The 24398-nt window shown below is 43.0% G+C and overlaps 1 protein-coding gene across 1 annotated transcript in view; it reads right to left on the bottom strand.

Moving 5' to 3' along the window:
- Nucleotides 1–1454: 1454 nt before the first annotated feature.
- IGSF5 (immunoglobulin superfamily member 5) overlaps nt 1455–24398 on the bottom strand; it is a 55478-nt gene continuing 32534 nt past the window's right edge. The window contains exons 5-9 of the mRNA XM_068970816.1: nt 18925–19062; nt 14962–14986; nt 13430–13530; nt 12214–12287; nt 1455–2273 (exon numbers count right to left, since the gene is read on the bottom strand). Coding sequence (XP_068826917.1) covers nt 2178–2273; nt 12214–12287; nt 13430–13530; nt 14962–14986; nt 18925–19062 — 434 coding nt within the window. The 3' untranslated portion in view covers nt 1455–2177. The remainder of the gene's footprint in view (nt 2274–12213; nt 12288–13429; nt 13531–14961; nt 14987–18924; nt 19063–24398) is intronic.

The raw sequence follows: 24398 nt of genomic DNA, 5'->3' as shown, positions 1-24398 counted from the left end.
GATTCATAGAAGAAGGTCCAGGGTAGGGGCTGAATGTAATTTAAGATTTTAAAAAAGTATTTTATATCATGATAGTATACAGATACACATCATTTTATTATGCTTTGCTCTATCGTGCTTCATAGATACTGCATTTGCAAACTGAAGGTTTTTGACACCCAGCAGAAGTCTATCCGTGCCATTTTTCCAGCAGCCTTTGCTCACTTCCTGTCTCTGTGTCACAGTCTGGTAATTCTCACAGTATTTCAAACTTTCATTATTATTATAGTTGCTGCGGTTGTGGATGTAAAATGTTGCCTGCCGTATCAGCAAACAAAGGATGCTGTGGCCATCAAGCCATCAGCCACTGCAGTCGGCCCTGAAGGTGAGCCCTGAGGGGACTCCGGACAGGAAAGGACAAGATCCTGGCTCCAGACAGCTGAGATGCACAGAAAAGGAATGAATTGCTTAACTTGAGATGTCTGGTTTTCTTTAATTAACAGTCAATCTTTTGATGACTATCTGGTCATTGTTGCAAAAATTCCTACATATACTGTCTCCTCCCTTACCTCTTGGGAGTAGTCCCCTGGAACTCACTAGGAAGCTGCCTTCCAGGCTTGATGTCTTTAGAAAATTTGCCAAATAAAAAAATTCTCAGTTTTTAGGTTGGGCTGTTTTTTTCAATCGATAACCTGTGATCAGTGATTTCTGATGAGACGCTTGCAGAAAGTTTGCAACTCACAGATCACTGAGATGATGGCATGCATTTTTTAGCAAAAAATAATTTTTAATTAAGATGTGTGCATTGTTCTTTTAGATGTAACACAAAGGCGCATTTAATAGACTACAATATATGTAAATATAGCTTTCACATGCTCTGGGAATCCAAAAAAAAAAAAAATTGTGTGACTTGCTCTACTGCTGTGGTCTGGAACCAAAACGACAACATTTCTGAGGTCTGCCTTTACAGACATCTTTGTGAATGGATTAGCACACAGGAGTGTATCATAAGAAACATCATCATCACAATGAATTTGTGTCTTTTACCAGGTAACTCTAAGGAATTTACTAAAATCCTAACACTTCTGAAAAGTCAAATTCTATCTTGACAATAGCATGGTTGGGCCTGGAGGGCCAGAAAGAAAGTGAAGTTGCTCAGTGTGTCCGACTCTTTGCAACCCCGTGGGGCAGGCTCAGGGCAGTTACTAATTGCTAGCCATCACAGTAATCTGCACCAACCAGTGCAGAGCTCAGTCAAATCATAGTCCAACCTCTGTGTTAAATATGAAGAGATGGGTTGTCAGCAAAATACACTGAGAATCTCTACATGAAAAATGAAAAAAGAATTTTTAATAGAGGTCTCTTGTTTCTTGGAAAATGCTTGATTCTTAAACTCTATGATTATTTAAACCATTTAAAGAGTAAAGAGTTAAGAAGAACAATAAAAGATTTTTTGGTGTCTTCTCTTTTATTTATGAAAGAACGTATTGCCCATATCGAGTTTTTTCATGGCTGAAGATACATGCCCCAAACAGCAAAATCCACATCTAACTCATCTGAGGACATGAGAACAAGATTGATAAGGGAGCAGATAAAAATGAATGTCTTCATATCAATACCCAATAATAAGATAATTCTCAAGGTGCACTTCTGCTTTAGAATGTAATATTATTTATAACGTACAACTTATGATTTTTCTGGGCAATTTCAGTCATCTGATGGATCCTAATGTTTAATCCTCTTTTTTTCCACAGATAATATGCAATAATACCCACATAGTAAACATATATAAATATTATCTTCAAGAGACTGTAGATAATAAAGACCTCTTAAACGTCACAATGGGATGTAGACATATCTGCCATATGCTGGGTTAGCAAATAGGAGTGTTGAATGATGAGAAGCATTATCATAATGGATGTGCAGCTTTTACTTAGTAACTATGGAATTCGCTGAAATCTTGAAATATTTTAAAAGTCAAATTCCACTTTAGAAGCTGGGAAAATGGATTCCTTCTCTCAAAATAAAATATCTATTCTGATGATGACAACATTGCTTCTTCCAGGTCGTGCTGCAGAGTGGGAGCCCAGCGTTAGAATGACAGCAATGATGACATCACAGTAAGCAATGATGACGTCATGAGCAATGAGATGTAGGTCCTCAGTCAACAGCCATGCGAAGCCAAAGGGATGTCTGTACTATACCAAAGTCACATTCCTGACCTTCTTAGGACTGGCCACGTTAAAGGAAACCTGTGGGTGATTTGCTGGGCCCAGCTGGCGGTGATCAGACTCCTGAAGACAAAGAAAAAAAGGATGAATTGAGTTGCTTGAGATCGCCATAAAAGGCACATTTGAGAAGAAAGCTCCACTCATCAGCGAAGATAAAATGAGGGTGCAGAGAGGAATACAAATGTTAGCATGTGTCCTTCCTTTATGATTTGCAGCACAACACTCCAGACATTTCCCAAATTCAGGGCCTAAAGAGAGATCCAATTCAAAGAATCTAGAATGTGTATGAAGGCAAATTACAGCAAAAATTCATAATTTTGTTTTTTAATATTCCTAATTCTCACCATTATGTGAAAATATAGAATATTTTCAACCTTCTTTAAATAACACACTCCTTCCTAAAGGAAAGGAGCAAAAGTGATGAACTGACTCCATGTAGATCACCCATCTATCTCCTCAGACAGTTTTCCTGGCTCTTACATTCCCCTTCTGAAATGCACTCCCAAGCAGACCACTCACTCCTCCAAGGGGCCAATGCCTGTGGAAGAGTAATTCCCTGTGAAAATACATGCAGTCTATCTGGAGAGAAGCACTGATCCCAATGTTTATTGCAGCACTGTTTACAATAGTCAGGACATGGAAACAAACTAAATGTCCATCAGCAGAAGAATGGATAAAGAAGAAGGTACATAATACAATGGAATATTCCTCAGCCATTGAGAAGAATGAAATAATGCCATTTGCAGCAACATGGATGGACCTAGAGACTGTCATACTGAGTGAAGTAAGTCAGACAGAGGAGAAATATCATATGACATCCCTTATATGTGGAATCTAAAAGAAATGATACAAATGAACATACAAAACAGAAGCAGACTCACAGACTTAGAGAACAAACTTATGGTTGAAGAGGAAAAGATAAGAGGAAGGGATAGCTAGGGTGTCTGGGATGGGCATGTACACAGCTATATTTAAAATGAATAACCAAAAAGGACCTACTGTATAGCACAGGGAACTCTGCTCAATGTTATGTGGCAGACTGGATGGGAGGCTGGGTTGGGGGAGAATGGATACATGTATATGTATGGCTGAGTCCCTTCCCTGTTCGCCTGAAACTACCACTACATTGTTAATTGTCTACGCAGGTGGCGCTAGTGGTAAAGAACCTGCTTGCCGATGCAGGAGACATGAGAGATGTAGGTTCAATCCCTGGACCCAGAGGATCCCACGGAGAAGGAAGGGCATGGTAACCCACTCCAGTATTCTTGTCTGGAGAATCCCATGAACAGAGGAGCCTAGTAGGCTACAGTCCATAGGGTTGCAAAGAGTCGGACACGACTGAAGTGACCTAGCACACATGCATAACCCCAATGCAAAATAAAAAGGTTTTAAAAAATAAAATAAAAAATAAATTACATGCAGTGTATTTTCCTGCCCATCCTGAAGATGCTGGCTCAGACTGCAAGGCCCTGGAGCTGCATTTAACATCTTAAATAATGTAACTGGCCACCATGAATAATTAACGTCACAATGGAACTGCAGCGAATCTTGGGGAGGGCACCACTCTGACTCCTGGTCTTAATTCATTGACCCCCGGTCATACAAGGAGAACCTTGTGGCTGACAGGGCTACATCATGCCGCAAGGATCGTGCTTCTGTTGTGATGATGCCTGGGGTTTTGCTGTTGTTTGCCTTTTCCCCATGACATGGTTGCACCAACCAATGTTGTTTTCTAAATTTATCAAGAGTTTTTTTCTGTTGGTCTCACTACGGGAGAGACAAGCAGGGAAGACATAACCCAGGTTTCGAATTATTCATAAGCTCATCCCCCAAAACTAACAGACTTGGAAGGAAAGACACAGAATTGCCTGAAATAACCAGAAAAAAATGGACTGCCAGTGAGTCAAGGAGAGGAAAAGGAGGATTGTTTTAAATATTCATCATGATGCGAAATATTTGCAAACCTCATGGTTTTGTATCAAAATAAAAGAAGCTTTCCTTTCTCATTGACTGCAATTTTCAGGAAGAAATTTCTGACTTTGTCAGTTTTGTGCTAATGAATTAATGGACAATGACACCTACATTAACTGTACCTCACCAACAGAAATTCTTGTCTGGAAAATAACATCAGTGTTATATGTCTTAACTGGAGATGCAACCAGAATAGAAATAATCAGGAAGAAAACTGTCATGTTTTGATAAATGCAAATTTTGAAAATCAGTCCCGTTTTTACCTTCTGAGTCTTCCTAAAATTCAGTGCATGATCTGGGATTTCTACAGCCTAAAATCCTCTTTTATTCATTCATATTGAAAGCGTTGTGCCTTCGGACCCACATAAAACTTGGGAGATTTAAAATGTGTTCCCAACTATGATGCTCATGGTTGTGGAGTACTTCAATGTCAGGCCACTTCCATGTGACCCTCCTCACCGCCCCCAACAAGCATCTTGAATCCTCTGGGCTCCGCAGCAAGCTCCCTGCAGTGGGATCGTGAACACAGGTTTCAAATGCACAGATGTAAGTGAAGCTCCGAAACTCAGCGATGATGTCCCCTTAGGAACGATGCAATGCATGTCTGTTATGTTTTCACGCTGAGCCACAAATGAATTTTCCTCAAAGCAGATTGCCCAGGAGCACAGTAAAAATGTCCATTCTTCAGCCATATCTCCCAGAGATTCTGGCCCAGAAAGTCTGGAAGAGACTCAGGAGAGAGCATTTTAACAAGTGCGTCTCTGTCCTGAGGACCGCTGCTCAGTCTGCTGGTACCCAGACTAACATGTTTCTAGGTACCAGCTTCATCTCCACGCTCAGCGAGCATTCTTCGGGACCCAGAATACAGGGGAAACACCCCCCATTTCTTCCAGTTGTGACAGTAATAAGGACTTTCTCTCTCAGCCCCTCGTAAAGAGTCCCACGTTCGGGGGGACTCAGCAGGGCAGTGGGCTGAGAGGTGGGGATGAGCATGGGAGGTGCTCCAGGAGGCTAGAGGGGGGCACTTCCCTTGATTTAAAAGCCTGTGACTCCCAGTGGACCTGACCTACACCAGCCATGGCCTCTGGTAGCTCCAGACCACACTGGATGGCCTTACATGGAGGCAACCTCCAGCCCACAGCCTGTCCCCAGTGACACTCCCCCGGGGCTGAGCCCTCACCCCTTCTGAAGTCCTCAAGGACCATCAGCACTGAAAGGACCAAAGACACCCAGGGATCTGAAAAAAGGGGTTCCCCACGACAACTATGGTGACCTTCCCATGGCAGTGCGGGCCTCCGATGTTCTGGACCTTAACAGGGAGGGTGTCGAAGGAGAGAGAGTTATAGGGGGCTGGTGCCACGGCAGATAGGGTTTTACCCCTTCCTGGACAAAGGAGCCTGGCAGGCTGTAGTCCATGGGGTCGCAAAGAGTGGGACATGACTGAGCGACTGACACTCACTCACTCAGAGTATAAAGAGGGTTTCCCTGGTGGCTCAGACAGTAAAGAATCTGCCTGCAATGTGGGAGACCCGGGTTTAATCCCTGGCTTGGTAAGACCCCATGGAGAAGGAAATGGTGACCTACTCCAGTATTCTTGCCTGGAGAATTCCATGGACAGAGGAACCTGGAATCAGTTCACAGGGTCGCAAAGAGTTGGACACGACTGAGTGACTAACACACACACAAAGTATTAAGGAGCCAGGCTCCCATTCCAGTAACTGCTGAGCGTAAGTTGTAATTAAAATCATGCTGGTGATATACAATGAGGACACAGCATGTGGATGCTCTCAGCAGCCTGGGGATGTAGATACAGATGGTAGAACTCTGGGTGGGACTGAAGGGAGGATGAGAGTAACTCCCCAAACTGCCTGCTCCTAGGCACCTGTGCTCAACTCTGAGCAGGTGTGGTCACAGACCCCGGGGCCTCCTCTCCTTGTACCAGGGTCCACATGATGCCCGCAAGGGTGCTGCTGCTTCTGTTTAGTCGCTCAGTCATGTCAGCTCTTTTGCAACCCCATGAACTGCAGCCCACCAGGCTCCTCTGTCCATGGGATTCTCCAGGCAAGAATACTGGAGACGGTTGCCATTTCCTTCTCTAGGGGATCTTCCCGATCCTGGGATGGAATCTTCATCTCCTGCACTAGCAGGCGGATTCTTTACCGCTGAGCCACCTGGAAATCGCATGGTGTGCAGGCAGCATCAGTCCTGGACAGCGGTCCAGTAAATCCCAGCCCAGTGCAGTTAATATGAATGTCTTGGGACTCTGAGCAAATCATAAGTATTGCCCAGGGTGAAATGACAAAGTAGCCAAGTCGATCTTTGGCAACATCCCACTCTCCCCACCTACAAGGCCATTTCTGTCTTAGGCAATAACCCTTCAATCCAGCCACCTGTCAGAAACCCCTCCACTGGCTCTAAAATGCAGAGATGCCCAGGCTGCCCCACCACCAGCTGGACTGAGCCAGGAGATCCACGGTGGGGGGGGACCAGGAACCTGGGTACCCCAAAGCCCACACCGATGACTCCCCTATGCACTGCACCCAGAGCCCTTCAGGCTCCCCATTCCCTGGATCACTTGAACAAGACAGTCTTGAAGAAACCCTGAGGGACCAAAATTACAAAGGAGCAAGATGGCCATTTGACCTGGAATCATGCAGCTGTTTTGAAGGACCCGAAACAAAACATTGCATATTCATCTACTCCGGTCAAATAGTATTTTTGTCCTGATTGCGTTGTGGTGAGCAGTCTATGAGCACTCAAGCTCCTGGTGTCATTTTACTCATGACAGCATAATGCTGGGTGTTGAGGACATTCTCCAGTAGAGGGAATTAGTGTTTAATGAGCATCCAGAATGCCGTGCCAGACTGCACGGAGTCCACGGCCTCCCACTACCTAAGACCTCCTGAAGATGTGGAGGGTAGGTAAGACATCAGCTGAGATGAGAAGGCGGAGTGGGGAGAACACACTCAGGTGGACTCATGAGATGCTGGACTAGTCAAAGGCAAGACGGCCCTGCTCTGAGACCCGCTGACCCACGGCAGGAGCCTTAGCTGCTCTTGCATACACACCCTGTCTCCATCCACGGGACGGGCATCTGACCCAACCAGCTCTGTGGCGAGGAGCCCGGGCTACACTTTTGCTGCAGGCTGACTCACAACCCGAGATCTCTCCGTTTAACTCACAGGCTGCCCAGGACCTGAGCCTAGCTCAGATTTTCTGTAAAATTGTGTCATCCGTAGTCAACCACTCTGAAGTCTAACCAGCCAGCTCTTGGGCCGGAATCTCACTGGGTACCTGCTCTGGGCCTCTGAGGTGGGTGGTGACGCCCCCACAGCTGCACGGACAGCAGAGTGAACAAACTGAGTCACAGGGAGGCCCGGGGAGAGGAGGGCAGGACAGAAGGACAAGGGACGGGGGTCTGACTCTCAGCTGCCTGTCCTGGGCCCTGTGCACAGGGACAAAAGTCACAAGGAAAGAAATCACAGTGTACTGTCCTTGCTTTGTGGCCTAAGGAGTTATGAGGAGGGTCCCCACCACCGACAGAGTGGGACACGCGGCCACACAGACCAGCTGCAGGCCTGGCTGTGCCAAGTTTTAAAGGAACCTCTCGCTAAAGGTGGCCTGGACCTGCTCCTACAAGCTGTGGCTTGACCACCTGGAGGGTCTCCAGGGGCCAGATGACCACATGCAGAACTGTGTCCTCTTTGGAACAAGGACATGGGAGGGAACTACTGAAGGCCCAGCCCTTTCCTCTATGGACCATCTTCTTCCCGCCCTCCTCCTTTTTTTCTTAAATTGGAGTATAAGAATGTCGTGTTAGTGTCAGGTTTCCCCAGAGTGATTCACCTATACGTATATTTTTTCAGATTCTTTTCATAGATTATTTTACCCTCATGCTGCTGCTGCTGCTAAGTCACTTCAGTCGTGTCCGACTCTGTGTGACCCCATAGACGGCAGCCCACCAGGCTTTTACCCTCATAGGTTATTACAAAATATTGAATATAGTTCCCTGTGTTCTACGGAAGGTCCTTGTTGGTTATCTATCTATCTAGATTGATGTGTATCCGTTAATCCCAAACTCCTAACTTATCCCTCCTCTCACTTTCCCCTTTTGTAACCATAATTGCGTTTTCTATGTCTGCAAGTCTGTTTTGTAAATGGGTCGATCTGTATCACCTTGTAGATTCCACATAGTTGCGATATCATATGATATTTGTCTGTTCCCTCCCTCCTATAGGGCTTCTGTGGTGGCCCAGTTGTAAAGAACTGCCTGCAAAGCAGGAGACCAGAGTTTGATCCCTGGGTCAGGGAGTTCCCCTGGAGAAGGCAACAGCTACCACTCCAATATTATTGCCTGGAAACTGCCATGGACAGAGGAGCCCGATGGGCTACAGTCCATGGGGTCGCAAAGAGTCTAACATGACTGAGTGACTAACACAATTCTTCCCTCCTTTAAGGGCCTCATAGGAAGCATAATCCACGGTACACCTCACATCCAGGTTTCCCAAATGGGCAATGAGGACACAGTGCCTGGACCCACACCTGCAAGGCACCTTTTGCTTAAGGATCAAAGATGGACCTTTTCAGAAATGCGCTTGTCCTAAGTTCTCTTGCTTAGAAAAATCCAGCTATTTAAAAACCCTTTGTCAGTTTCTAGCTCAGGCAAAAATAGTTCATCTTCCTTGCAGCCTCTTTGATTCTTAAGAAACCTGGTGCTCTGGCTGAGGTGCCCTGCTTGCCTAGAAACCTTGCAAACACTTCAAGAAGCATAGGGCATGTTACCAGCCCCCAGGGCCCAGCACCTCAATGGCCACTGTTCTTTTTCCACCAATAGATTATCTAACTTATTACATGTCTAAGAAGAAGAAACATCCTAAATTTCTCTCCCTGTATATTTTTTCATCATATATATTTCTCATCGAAGTACCATTAACTTATAATGTTACACGTGCACAGCAAGGTGATTCAATTATCCATATACACATATATTATTTTTCAGGTTATTTTCCATTGTAGGTTATTATAAGATATTGACTATGGTTCCCTGTGCTATACAGTAAATCTCTGTTGCTTGTTGTGCATCTATTTTTTTTTCAATTGGAACCTAGCATTTCATTCATACTAAGTCAAACAAGTGGAGTCAAATGTCATAAATTTTTTAGTTAGGCAAAAATTCATAAGTTTTCTAAGATATATGTTATACATACTATTTATATATGTATGAAAAAGCTTTTCTACTGTGCTTGAGAAAGAACATCAAAAAAAAAAAAAGAAGAAGAAGAGATGGAGAAATTGGAAAACAAACTAAACGAAATGTCTCCCTGTATATTTTCAAAGCAACACTTTGAACTGAGTGTCCGCTCAGAGCTCCGAACGCCATCCTCCTGTATACAAGCACAACCGTAGTCCCTCTTTTTCCTCATTTATATCCGGGACATGGGACATGACCCCCTTCTGTATCTCCTCCCCCTTGCCCCGTCCTCCATCCCAGACCTGAGCCCTGTGACTTCTCTGGTGGAAAGACACAAGCCATGTAACCACAGAAAGGCCACTGAAGTAATGACTGGCTTAAATGTGTCCTTGGGGTGACCATGCTTGACACCGAGGGAGAGCCCCTTCATCAGCACGCAGTGCCCATTCAGGTCCGGTCGTGGGGTCTTGACAGGAAACGCCCATCACAGCCTGGCAATTGCTCCCTTTCACCTACCACCTCGTAAGTCAAGAGACACTGGCCCTTCAAAGGGGAAACTGTTACATCACTACAGCCAAAAGATACATGTGCCCACAGGAGCAGCTTGATGGGAAGAGTTTAACCTCTCTATTCTCTGCCACCCAGCCTGAGGCAGTAGCGTGAACTCATACCATGAGCTCACAATTTGTCACGCAGGTCCATCTACTTCTGTGCCTTGAACCCCTCATACATCTTCCCGCCTGGCTACCTTGGTTGCTGCTAACAGCATCATTTAGCTCCTCTCGATAGGTGGCTGAGCATCCATCAAGGTCCCCTTCCCTGCACAGGCCTGGGAGGCACATGTCCCTGGCAAGATGTACGTATGGAGCTGGGTCTCAACTGCAGGGAGGCATATTACAGCCGGCAGCCAGCTGGAAGCTGAAGTGAACATCAATGCCAGGAGAGAAGGATGGGGCTTCAAAGGCACGCACTCAGCAGTAGCGCCTCAGGCAGGTATCAACTCTGAGGCCAGAGCTAAGGCTATGTGATCCACAAGCTGTCAGAGCCCCAAGCTGCGTGTCTGGCTTTCCCAAAATCTAGCAGAGGAGAACACCCACTGGGGACACTCGGGCAGAATCGCATCTAAGTGCTTCTCCTTTGAAGATGCACAAATTAGAAAATGGTCCTGGTTATACACACATTTGTATTTTGTTTGCTGTTTGAAGTAATTTTTATTAGGCTATAGTTGCTTTACAATGCTGTGTTAATTGCTGTTGTACAGCAAAGTGAAGCAGCCATCCATATACATGTGCATCTGTACTCAGTTGCTCAGTCATGTCTGACCCTTTGCATCCCCACGGACTGTAATTTCCCAAGCTCGAATACTGCAGTGGGTAGCCATTCCCTTCTCCTGGGGATCTTTTCAACTCAGGGATAGAACCCATCCTGTGTCTCCTGCATTGGCAGGCAGATTCTTTACCACTGAGCCAGCTGAGAAGCCCCCGTATACATACATCCCCTCTTTTGGGGATTTCCTTCCCATTTAGGGCACCACAGAGCACCGAGTAGAGCCCCCTCAGCAGCACAGTAGGTTGTCATTAGTTGTCTGTTCTACACATCGTATCAATAGAATATATACATTAATCCAGATTCAGAGAACAACCTATGGACACCAAGGAGGGAAGAGGGGGTGGGATGAATTGGGAGATTGGGATTGGCATATACACATTTGTTTAATATGATTTTTGGATATAAAGAACCATATATTCTGTATATGAACTCTAATTCATTCGAACGATAACCTACGTTGACTCGGTGTCAGAAAATGATGAACTGTGTCTCCACATCTCCTCATGGATGGTTTCCTTTATGTTAATGTCCCTTGGAAGAGTAGTGCCCATCAAAAGTTGCCTAGCAACCAGAAATACCTGCAATCAATTGTGCTCTGCCCTCACTGTTTACAATAGCTGGGACGTGGCAGCAACCTAGATGTCCATTGGCAGACGAATGGATAAGGAAGTTGTGGTACATATACACAATGGAGTATTACTCAGCTATAAAAAGGAACACGTTTGAGTCAGTTCTAATGAGGTGGATGAAATTGGAGCACATTATACAGGATGAAGTAAGTCAGAAAGAGAAACACGAATACTATATATCAATGCATATATGGAGTTTAGAAAGATGGAAACAATGATCCTATATGCAAGGTAGCAAAGGAGAATAGACTTTTGGACTCTGTGGGGGAAGGTGAGGGTGGGATGATTTGAGAGAACAGTATTGAAACATGTATATTACTGTATGTAAAATAGATGACCAGTGCAAGTTCAATGCATGAAACAGGGCACCCAAAGCCAGTGCTCTGGGACAACCCAGAGAGATAGGGTGGAGAGGGAGGTGGGAGGGAGTTCAGGATCGGGGGGACACATGTGTTCTGGTGGCTGATTCAGTTGATGTATGCCAAAGCCATCACAATATTATAAAGTAATTACCCTTCAGTTAAAATAAATATTTTTGAAAAAACATATGAGAAAAAACTAAAAGTTTTTTAAAAATCATGCTCTTCCTGGTGCCCCAGGCTCACACATATGTCTGCACATCCCACATCTCTGTGTGGACGTCTAACAGACTCCTCAATATTACCAGTCAACAATTACACTTCTGGTCTTTTCCCAAAAAACCTGCTCCACAGCGAGAGATACTACGTGTTCTGGCCCCGTTCCCCAACACTGTCCCATTGACTCAGAGGTGGGCAAATGCCACGTTTGTCCATCATGAACATAACATAATCGCCTGCCATGAGGCAAGGGTGTTTAACGGCAAAAAAAAAAAAGTCCAAAAGGGGGAGAAGGTCTGAATCACCTGATGAGGTTGCCTACTGCTGCGTTGCTCTGGAACACCAGCTTCAGAGGACTTGGCATGGAGGGAAGCCGGCTCTGCAACAGAAAGATGTTTTTAGAGTCAGAAGTGACCCAAACCCCACTGCCTATTCTAACAACTCTGACGCATAAAGAAATACTTTTATGTAGTACCCCTGGCATCAATCATTCCTAACCACAAATGGCTTTTTTAAAGTTTACTTGATGGGACATACTTTTAGAGATTTATCTTTCTAATGAAATAAAAATATAGCAAAAGGACTCAAAATCGATTCCTTTCTTGAGAGGTTAGTCTCATTCAGAAACAAGACGAATTCATAGCTTTAACAGCTGATGGAGGGAAATAGACACAGTGGGAAAAGAGGGCCAGAGAGATTCAGTTTGGGCCACAGTTTTGGTCAAGCGTCTTGATTTATCACTCTAAATACTAATGAATAAATATTCTATCACAGGGAACTTTGCACGAGACTATGATGGGATTATTCAAGGAAACTGTCCATGCTTGGTGATATTCCTTTGAATCTGAAGCATACAGTTTGGAATGTACATAGGAGGGAGGCACAAAAGAATGGAAAGGAAAGGGCTACCAAGAATAGAGTCCCAGTCTCAGTGGAGAAAACAGTTTTGAGCATCTCTGCAAGAATCGATTAACCAAAAATCTTCCTGTGGAATATGTTTTGCTGGCAAATTGTTAGAGCCAGCCCCCAACTTCTAAGCGGTAATTTGTACAGTCTCTCTCTCAACTGCTTTGAAAAGGATCTTGGTTCAGATCCTGCCTCTGTCCTTCACTGGTGACAGTGGCTTTAAAAACCCATTATGACTATAGAATTGAAAAGGCAAGATTTCTTGCTGAGTTTCAGATTTAACTGAAGTTTTGGGAAAGTTACCCCAATGTACTAAAATGCCTCCTCACACACTTTAAGGTAGAATAATTTAAAAAAAAAAAGAAAGAAAACATTGAAAAAAATTATTTTTAAAAACAAATTTTCACCTCAATTTCTTTTAGCTTTAGATAAACAGGTGGATTTTTACTGTTATTGTCTCCTAGAATATTTCTAGTTCTGGAATGACTTCTAAAAATTACACCCCAAATAATGACCGCCAACAGCTAAGCAGATGTCTTCAGAACTGGTGTTCGGTGGGCCTCCTCCGACACTCTCCCTTCCAGATCTCACTGCTGTCCAAACCCAGCCACTCACGTGTGGTCCTTGGCTCATCTGAACGGTAGCCATAGTTTTCATTTGCACTTTTCAACTTTGTCCCAACAGTGTCTTTGCTTGTCTTCACAGTCGCAGATTTCCTAGAATTAGACCATTTGAAAAAGCCAGTGTTCATCAGCAATGGATGTTCGGGTCTCACTGTCCACCCAGTGCATTCACACACAAAGAACTTAACACAAGGCTGAAGTTCAGGCCCTGGCTCCTGGAGGGTGGCCAGCATCAGGATGGACTTTCATACCCACCAGGATGGCTATGTAGACTCCTGTATGCTCACACAGTCCCCTTATGGGAAGAAATGGAACTTTATCATGACAGGTCCATGGACTCCAGCCCCCAGGTGGTTGATACTCAACTCTCAGAAACCAGTGACTAAATAAAGCAGGGTTGGCTAGCTATGACCCAAGACCAAATCTGGGCCCCCATCTGCTTCTATAAATAGAGTTTTATTGGAACTCGTCTGCTTCCATATTGCCTGTGGCTGCTTTCCTATTAGAGCAACAGAGTTGAGTAGCTGTGACAGAAAGCATGTCGCCCACAAAACCAAAGAGATTTACTATCTGGCCCTTCAGAGAAAAAGTCTGCCTCTGAAATAAAGCAAAAATTGGTACCGCTTCCCAGGGGAAGGAAGTTTGGTAGTAGATATCCAAAGATTTTAAAATATTTATGCTTTACCACTATGAATTGGCTATCAAGCAAGGGAAACAAGCAAGGGTATGTGCAAATATTTACCTGAATGGATGTTCATTCATGAGCTAATGATGATTACATACAACTTCCTTCACCACATGTAGCCAGAAGAGATTTTAAATTGTAGCATTACATGTATTAAAATTGCCTAATAAGATACTGAAAACTAGATATGGTTTTAACACTCCCAACAAAACCATCACTGCCTAGAAATCCCTCCCTTGACTGCATTTATAATTATGTAAATATTGCAGACATTTAAACTGATTATTATAAGTCCTTGACGTAGTTACCTTAAAAATGCTTGCAGCTATATCTGGACAGCTGTGAGAAGGGCAGGAATGTTTCCATCCCTCCCTCTGGGGTGGTGAGCACTGAACACTCCTAACCTGTCTGCCTAGTCAGTTTCATTGCCTTAAGCAACCCAGCTGGTCTCGCTGTCTCCACTGCCCTGGAAGTTCCAGTAAGACCTCTGCCTGATTCTTAAAATGGTCCTCAGATCCCTAGCCATGACTTAAAGCAGGAAGGCACCAGTCACGGTACAGAGTGTCCTCTTGTGGGAAGAGTGGCAAATACCAGACACTAAGTAAAAATCTACTCCACTTTCCTAAGTGAGCAAGTCAAACATAGGCAGTAGGAACCCACCTATTTTATTCTACATTTAATATCGCCCTATGAATTGGTGATTGGCATACATGTTTTTCAGAGTTACCCACTTTAGTGCCTTATTTTGAGTAATATAGTCCTAAAATCCCACAGCTGTGTGTGTTGGTTGATTTTCATTTGTTTTTATTTTCAGAAAATTGACGTGATCTCAGACTTACCTTATTTCACTTTGATAACTAGATTCTGCAAAAAAAAAAAAAAAAAAGAAAGAAAAGGAACAAAATTACATTAGCAAAATCAGGGTAGTTATTCTTAAAATAAAATCACATCAATTTTTATAGGCCCCTGATTTTAAACACTCACATTACTGAGTGTTTGTGATCCAACAGGTATTTAGCTCCCTAACAGTGGACTACCAAATGACTTCAAACATAAGGAAAGTAGAATTTACTGTTCACTATCATAAATAGAAGTATTTATGATACCTGGGTACCTGAAATAGAGTAGGGGCCCAGTATGTACTTAGTACTGAATCTGATTCCTGAGGTTACAGAGACTGCATTAGTTCACCATGAGGACTCTGTGCTCCCCGTCCCTGCTGTCAATCATTCAGTGCTTACCTGTCCAGACATCGTGCCAGTGCTATGCAAGGTGTTATTTCATCTAGTCGTTACAACAATCCAAGAGGTAAGTGTTAGCATTATCATATTTTTAACAAACTAGATACTATTGCACAAGGGTAACTATGTTTTTAACAGATAAGGAATTATATTGCTTAAGCATTATAGTTCTTCATTCTAAAATACATTTTCAGTCAATATGTACCAATAGTATCCATTCATACAGTCCTGCCCACCCCTCAAAAGCTCTTGTTAAATTGCTGGTGTTTTTAGTCAATGGATTCTTGGGGTGGAAGGAATCTGGCATTTCAACATGGGGAGTAACACAGCCCCCCACAGTAGCCCCAGCCCATCTGGCTCTAAAACCAGTGTGCTTTGCATCTTCATCTTCCTGTCTAGTGCCCTATCCATCTTGGTTTATCAAGATCCAAAAAATATTCATTTTCCTTATTTTTGGATAATGTTCTCACTTATTTTCAGTTCTAACAATGTTATTGATTGACACCTCAAATTGAACCTTAGAAGCAATCTTATTTGAGTTGAAAGGGAGAGATTGGTCTCCCTGTGGTGACAGAGGATGCTGTTGTATTCCAGCCAGGTTCAGTCTGAAGGAAAGGGACCCCTGGTCCCACTGCTCTAGAAGCATGGATTCCCAAAGCCTCTAGGCCATGCTGAGTGGAGTCCCCAGCCATCCTCAGTCAGTCCCCAGAAACCAGGAACAGCACTGAGAATTCTTCAGGCACCAAAAAAGCAGAGCACCAGAAAAAAATTTTTCTGTTTTTATTTACTTATTTTTTTGGCCACACCATGTGGCATGCAAGATCTTAGTTCCCCAACCAGGGATTGAACCTGTGCCACCTGCACTGGGAGCACGGAGTCTTAACCACTGGACCACCAGGGAAGTTTCTTGAAAATACTTTTTTAAATCCTTGAATTTTAACAGTTTAAAGCATGGAAATAATTACCATGTGGAAGCACTTTGCTGGATCCCCTACATTTATGTCAAGGTGAAGTGTAGTGTCCACTGTAAATCAGCTTTTCAGAGATAGACAAAAGATAAACTCTAGGACAGATCATGTAAACTTTTATTATGTTAATTTATTTAATTCTCCTAACCAGTCTCTGGGCTTCCATGGTGGTTCAGTGGTAAAGAATCCACCTGTAAAGCAAGAGACATGACTTCGATCCCTGGGTTGGGAAGATCCTCTGGAGGAGGAAATGGCAACTTACCCCAGTATTTTTGTCTGGGAAATCCCACGGACAGAGGAGCCTGGTGGGCTACAGTCCATGAGGTCACAAAGAGTCAGACGTGACTTAGCAACAACAACAACAGCAACAACCAATCTCTAGGATAGGACTTATCTTCATTTGTAAATGAGGAAACTAAGAATCAGAGGATCTCTGGGTGCACAATCCATGTGGACCAGACCTTCTTATTAGGCTGGTGTGGAGCAGACAAAAGCCTAGGAGATGCAGAAGTCCAAATAACCAGACTATTCTTCAACCATACCACAATAGCTAATGTCAAAAATAATGATCTGAAGGCAACAAGCAAAAAAGTCATAATCTGAAGGCAACAATCAATCCTAGTCTGTTTTGAATTAAAATTTGAGTTATCCATAGTTTTCATTAAAATTCATTAATAATGCATCTGTGACATACAGGATAACTCCCAAGGAAAAACAAATTTCCATCAAATATGGGTCAACAAGGGTTTGCTACTTTTCATTTCTGTTTCCTAGAGAATAAAAGTATGTTGTTGTTTACTTGCTAAGTCCAACCCCATAGACTGTAGCCTGCCAAGCTCCTCTGACCATGGAATTCTCCAGGCAAGAGTACTGGAGTGGGTTGCCATTTCTTTCTCCAAGGGATCTTCTGAACCCAGGGATCGAACCCGTGTCTCCTGCATTGGAAGGTGACTGGGCCACCACAGAAGTCTGAATAGAGGTATAGCACAGAGGTAATTCTCCAAGGACAAACTAAACCCATACAGGAGCTAAGTCTAGGCAAGTAGCCCAGTTAAGGCAGGACAATGCACATCACGTGAAATATCTCACTAAGAGAGCTAGTCCAAGTGAAAGAGATAGATAACATGGTGCCTGGCAGACATGCAGAAAGTGCTCATCAAGTCACATAGTGCTAGTAAAATTAAAAGCACAGTTAAACTGACACATAGCCAAACAGCAAAACTCTGCCTACATTTGAATCAGTTCTAATGAGGTGGATGAAACTGGAGCCTATTATACAGAGTGAAGTAAGCCAGAAAGAAAAACACCAATACAATATAGTAACACATATATATGGAATTTAGAAAGACAGTAATGATAACCTTGTATGTGAGAGAACAAAAGAGACACAGATGTATAGAACAGTCTTTTGGACTCTGTGGGAGAGGCAGAGGGTGGGATGATTTGGGAGAATGGCATTGAAACATGTATAATATCATATATGAAATGAATCGCCAGTCCAGGTTCGATGCATGATACAGGATGCTTGGGGCTGGTGCACTGGGATGACCCAGAGGGATGGTACGGGGAGGGAGATGGGAGGGGGGTTCAGGATGGGGAACATGTGGACACCCATGGCAGATTCATGTTGATGTATGGCAAAATCAATACAATACTGTAAAGTAATTAGCTTCCAATTAAAACAAATAAATTTAAATTTAAAAAAATTTAAATATTCAAATAGGAGTAGATGGAGGTTTTAGGAGAGAAAGAAAGACAAAGATGGACACACACTCAACACTTGGGTAGTCCTGAGTGGTACCTTGAGGTACCTTTTGGGTAGTCCTGTGACTACCTTGGGTAGTCCTGAGTCCATACAACAAAGTGCCTGTGGTTTCCAAAACCATGAACTAACTCCCACCCTAAAATTGATTAACTCACCCCGAGGTTGAGCCTGCCCTCAGACAAGGCCACTGCCTTCACATATCTTGGAGTATCTCAAAAGACTTCATTTAGAAGATGTGTACTTATTTTTATTAATTTTATTTGTACTATTTTTGTTAACAGAAGACCATGTTTTTCTTTCTACCACTGCATCAATATTCACCTAGAAAAGGAGAATCAGAATCCTACAAAATAGAAAATAATCTTTTGATGTGCTCAGATAGGTGGATAATATTTTAGAAAGAAAAAAACAGCATAGAATCTGAATGACACATCAAAATAGCCTTATATCCTTGCAAATAATGAAGTAGAAAATGGAAACCCACTCCAGTCTTCTTGCCTGGAAAATTCCATGGGTGCGGGGGCCTGGCAGGCTGCAGTCCGTGGGGTCTCAAAGAGTCGGACATGACTGAGCACACACGCCTTGCAGATAAACACACAACCATCTCTTAACCTTCTCAGGGTGTGAAGATCTGTCTTCCCTGAGGGGCTGGCTCAGGCTTCCTTCCATGAGAAAGTCCTTTCCTTCTCTGCTAATTTCATGCATTTCCTTTCAAGGACTCTAAAAGCCAAGGTATCTTTTGAAAGAGCAGATGAGCTAATGAACTACAAATCCTTGTACCAAAAATTTAAAAACACGTACAAATCTATGTGAACAAAAGTAAGTTACCTTCTTTCTCTGTCCTGGAGACACAGCAGCAGAATATTATAACCAGAACAATGATCAGGATCAAAAGCAATGACAATGACACAGCAAGCAGAACTATGGCCCAGGTAGGCAATGAGGCACCTGGTTTATCAATACTGTCTATAAGGCAGAAAGGAGAAAAAGATATATTTTAGTGAGGCTTACCGTTGTCAAGGGTACGTAATCACTGAATCTGCCACACTGTAAATTAGAATACATTTTCCGACAATGTTGTAACTATTGGATCTGCTACAGCCAGATGTCAGAGGCCAAGTTTTCCCTTCAGTGTGATTTAAATATTCAGTGTTCTACAGTTTCTTCCATTACTGTCTCATCCGTTTATTGCTACCAATAAATACCTGCCTAGTAACACAGTCCAAACATTCTCTGGTCAACGCCTCTAACATTCCTGAGAAGTGGATAAGCTAGGCTGTGCCATCCCTAAGATTGGAACAGTGGTTTCCATGCTCTGATATCACTTACTTACTCAAGAAATGCTTATTGACCAGATATATGCCCAGGAGTAGGATTGCTGGATCAAAACTCTAATTTGAAAAGAAACACACAGCCCTTTGTTCACAGAAGCAGTATCCACAATAGCTAAGACTGGAAGAAAGCTAGATGTCCATCAACAGATGAATGGGTAAAGAAGATATGGTACACAATGGAATACTAGTCAACCACAAAAAAAGAGCGAAATAATGCCACTGGCGGCAGCATGGGTGGACTTAGAGATTATCATAGGAAGTGAAGTAAGTCAGAGAGAGAAAGACAAATATCATATGACATCACTTATATGTGAAATCCAAACTACAGCACAACTGAACATATTTACAAAATGGAAACAGACTGACAGCTTCGAGCACAAACTTACAGTTACCAAATGGGAGAGGGGGTGGAGGAGGGATGAATTAGAAGTTTGGAAATAGTGGATACAGACTATTACACATAGAATGAATAGACAATAGGGTTTACTATATAGTACAGGGAAATATATTCAAAATGCCCTGTGATAAACATATACCACCTGACACGAAGAGCTGACTCACTGGAAAAGACCCTGATGCTAGGAAAGACTGAAGGCAGGAGGAGAAGGGGATGACAGAAGATGAGATGGTTGGATGGCATCACTGACTCAATGGACATGAGTTTGAGCAAGCTCTGGGAGTTGGTGGTGGACAGGGAAGCCTGGTGTGTTGCAGTCCATGGATCACAACTAGTCGGACACGACTGAGCGACTGAACTGAACTGACCTATTCAGTGTTTCAAGTCTGCCTCATCACCAATTTATTTTCAGGAATGGAAACAACTGAAAAACTCTTGGAGTTGGTGTTATCTTATTTACATTAATGTATCCAGCAGTACTATAACATTGTAAAGGTGTTTCCCCCCAGAAAGTAATGACAATGATGATGTGATTTCCAAGTTGTTCATGCCAAAGACATGTTCCTTAGAAAGAGTTTTGATGTACGCAGCTTTAAATAGGGTTCTGAAACCATGATCATGCAAAATACATTGTACTAATTAAGCAAGCCAGAAGTAGTAAGAAAATTTGTAATTATTCTAGAAATGTCTAGACAATTTTAAAAAGTGCAATCAAAATGAAAAGGAGAGCTGGGGAAAAGAGAGAAGAAAAGCCATTTTGATTTTTCATGGCCATGTCTTAGTGGGCACTTTGCAATACATGTGATATGGTTGTCTAAATTGAAATTTAATCTAATTTAAATTACATACAATTATATACAGTTACATACTCAGCACCAGTCATACCAGCACGTTTCAAGGGCTCAGTTGCCCCAAATAAAGAACCTCACCTTCATCAAGGAGAGTTCAATGGGATCACACCACCTTCCCAATCTCTCCCTGATGGCTAATAAATGCATGAAAAACTGTTCAACATTGCTCATTATTACAGAAATGCAAATCAAAGCTACAATGAGGTATCACCTCACATTGGTCAAAATGGCCAGCATCAAAATATCTACAAACAATAAGTGCTAGAGAGGGTGTGGGAAAAAAAGGGAACCCTCTTGCACTGTTGGTGGGAATGTAAATTGATCAGCCATTATGGAGAACAGTATGGAGATTCTTTTAAAAACTAGGAATAAAACTACCATATGACCCAACAATCCCACTTCTGGGCATATGCCCTGAGAAAACAATAATTGAAAAAGACACATGTACCCCAATATTCACTGCAGCACTATTTACAATAGCTAGAACATGGAAGCAACCTAGATGTCCATCAATGGATGAATGGATAAAGCAGCTGTGGTACATACATACAATGGAATATTACTCAGCCATAAAAAGGAACACTTCTGAGTCAGCTCTATGATGTGGGTGAACCTAGAGTCTATTACAGAAGTAAGTCGGAGAGAAAAACAAATATCATATACTGGCACATAAATATGGAATCTAGAAAGATGGCACTGATGAATCTATTTGCAGGGCAGCTTCCCTGGTGGCTCAGATGGTAAAGCGTCTGTCTGCAATGCGGGAGACCTGGGTTCAATTCCTGGGTCGGGAAGGTCCCCTGGAGAAGGAAATGGCAATCCACTCCAGCACTCTTGCCTGGAAAATCCAGTGGACTCTAGCCTGGAAGAGCCTGATAGGCTACTGTCCATGGGGTTGCAAAGAGTCCGACACAACTGAGCACCTTCACTCAATGGAGATGAGAACAGATAGAGAACAGATTTATGGACATAGTGGGGGAAGGAGAGGGTGGGCCAAATTGAAAGAGTAGCATGGAAACAAACTTTTAAAAAATTACCATATGTAAAATAGATAGTGGGTGGGAATTTGCTGTATGACACAGGGAGCTCAAACCCCATGCTCTGTAACAACCTAGAGGGGTGGGACATGATGGGAAGTGGGAAGGAGGTTTGAAAGGGAGGAGACATATGTATACCTATGACCGATTCATGTTGATATATGGCAGAAACCAACACAATATTGTAAAGCAATTACTCTCTAATTAAACATAAATTTAAAAAACAATTTTATAACAACATGTTTAGGTTGATCTGTTTAAATGTGAATTGCTATTCAAGGAAGTCTGTCACTCAACTCTGGGTGCTTGGATAGCATCTCATTGTAAATGTGTGCTATTTTATTATATATCAGTCATTAGAAAAATATTAAAACAACAGACTTTCTATGAAGAAAAATAGGATTTGCTTGTAAATCAATGGTCTCCCCACACTTTGGAACCAGAGATTATAGCTGAAAAATGTCTCTTGGATTTTCTTACTTAGTTTTCCTTGAAATCATAGTTTCAAAGTTAAAGGCTCAGAATAAGTTGTATGAATGGTTATAGATGATCACTAATGCCTTGGTGAGAAGGCAAAGGCAACCCACTCCAGTACTCTTGCCTGGAAAATCCCATGGACAGAGGAGCCTGGTAGGCTGCAGTCCATGAGGTCGCTAGGAGTTGGACAGAACTGAGCGACTTCACTTTCACGCATTGGAGAAGGAAATGGCAACCCACTCCAGTGTTCTTGCCTGGAGAATCTCAGGGACGGGGGAGCCTAATGGGCTGCTGTCTCTGGGGTCGCACAGAGTCGGATACGACGGAAGCAACACAGCAGCAGCAGCAGCAGTGCTTTGGTGTCGACCTCTGGGTGCTGACCTCTGGATGAGCAATGATCCCACTGCAGAATAATCCACAGACTTATCTCAAAACAAGTGCTGAAATCCAGAGAACTCTGAATTTTGAAGAACTATATAATATAAAAAGACATTTGCCTTTTGTCTTTCATGCAAAGCTTCTCTGCATTACCTATGATGGCTTTTTTGTATTTCTTTCTTTTTGAAACATCTCATATTCAATGCCACCTTATACCCCAAGCAACAGGCATATTAAAATTGGGCATGTTGAACCAATGAATCAATTGATGGATGGATAGAAGGATGGATGGACGGATAAAGAGACTGTTTCCTTCTGACTCTGCATGGAGAAGAGAAATCTGTACACTACGCTGTCAGCTGCAGCTGAGCCAGAACTGGGACTCACCTTTCTCCTCATATTGAGATGCTTGGACAAAGATTACGGGACTTTTCAGTTCAGTTCAGTTCAGTTCAGTTGCTCAGTCATGTCCGACTCTTTGCAACCCCATGAATCGCAGCACATCAGGCCTCCTGGGACTTTAGAAAAGTCAAAACGAATATCTATCTCCACATCAGCCACCATTCTACTGAGGTAAGCTGGGACAGATAGAGGTAAAAAGATATTTACCCCCGCAAAAATGAAGGGGGAAGTAACAGAATTATCACTCCCCATATCATCCTCCCTAGGCCCATAAATGGAGCTTTAAAACAAGTCAGTCCTTAAATTAGGAGTTTGGGATTAACATATCAGTCAGTCACTTCAGTCACTCAGTCATGTCGACTTTTTGCAACCCTGTGGACTGCAGCAAGCCAGACTTCCCTGTCCATCACCAACTCGTGGGATTTACTCAAACTCATACCCATTGAGTTGGTGGTGCCATCTAGCCATCTCATCCTCTGTCATCCCCTTTTCCTCCCACCTTTAATGTTGCCCAGTATCAGCACCTTTTCAAATGAGTCAGCTCTTCAGATCAGGTGGCCAAAGTATTGGAGTTTCAGCTTCAACATCAGTCCTTCCAATGAACACCCAGGACTGATCTCCTTTAGGATGGACAGGTTGGATCTCCTTGTAGTCCAAGGGGCTCTCAAGAGTCTTCTCCAACACCACAGTTCAAAAGCATTAATTCTGTGCTCAGCTTTCTTTATAGTCCAACTCTCACATCCATACATGACCACTGGAAAAACCATAGCCTTGACTAGATGGACGTTTGTTGGCAAAGTAATGTCTCTGCTTTTTAATATGCTGTCTAGGTTGGTTATAACTTCCAAGGAGTAAGCATATTTTAATTTCATGGCTGCAGTCACCAGCTGCAGTGATTTTGGAGCCCCCCCAATAAAAGTCTGTCACTGTTTCCACTATTTCCTCATCTATTTGTCATGAAGTGATGGGACTGGATGCCATGATCTTAGTTTTCTGAAAGTTGAGCTTTAAGCCAACTTTTTCACTCTCCTCTTTCACTTTCATCAAGAGGCTTTTTAGTTCCTCTTCACTTTCTGCCATAAGGGTGGTGTCATCTGCATATCTGAGGTTATTGATAATTCTCCTGTCAATCTTGATTCCAGCTTGTGTTTCTTCCAGCCCAGTGTTTCTCATGATGGACTCTGCATATAAGTTAAATAAGCAGGGTGACAATATACAGCCTTGATGTACTCCTTTTCCTATTTGGAACCAGTCTGTTGTTCCATGTCCAGTTCTAACTGTTGCTTCCTGACCTGTATGCAGATTTCTCAAGAGGCAGGTCAGGTGGTCTGGTATTCCCACCTCTTTCAGAATTTTCCAGTTTGTTGTGATCCACACAGTCAAAGACTTTGGTATAGTCAATACAGCAGAGATAGATGTTTTTCTG

This window comes from Capricornis sumatraensis, chromosome 1 (genome assembly GCF_032405125.1).
Source record: "Capricornis sumatraensis isolate serow.1 chromosome 1, serow.2, whole genome shotgun sequence".
NCBI lineage: Eukaryota > Metazoa > Chordata > Mammalia > Artiodactyla > Bovidae > Capricornis > Capricornis sumatraensis.
This window is presented reverse-complemented; position numbering and strand designations above follow the sequence as displayed.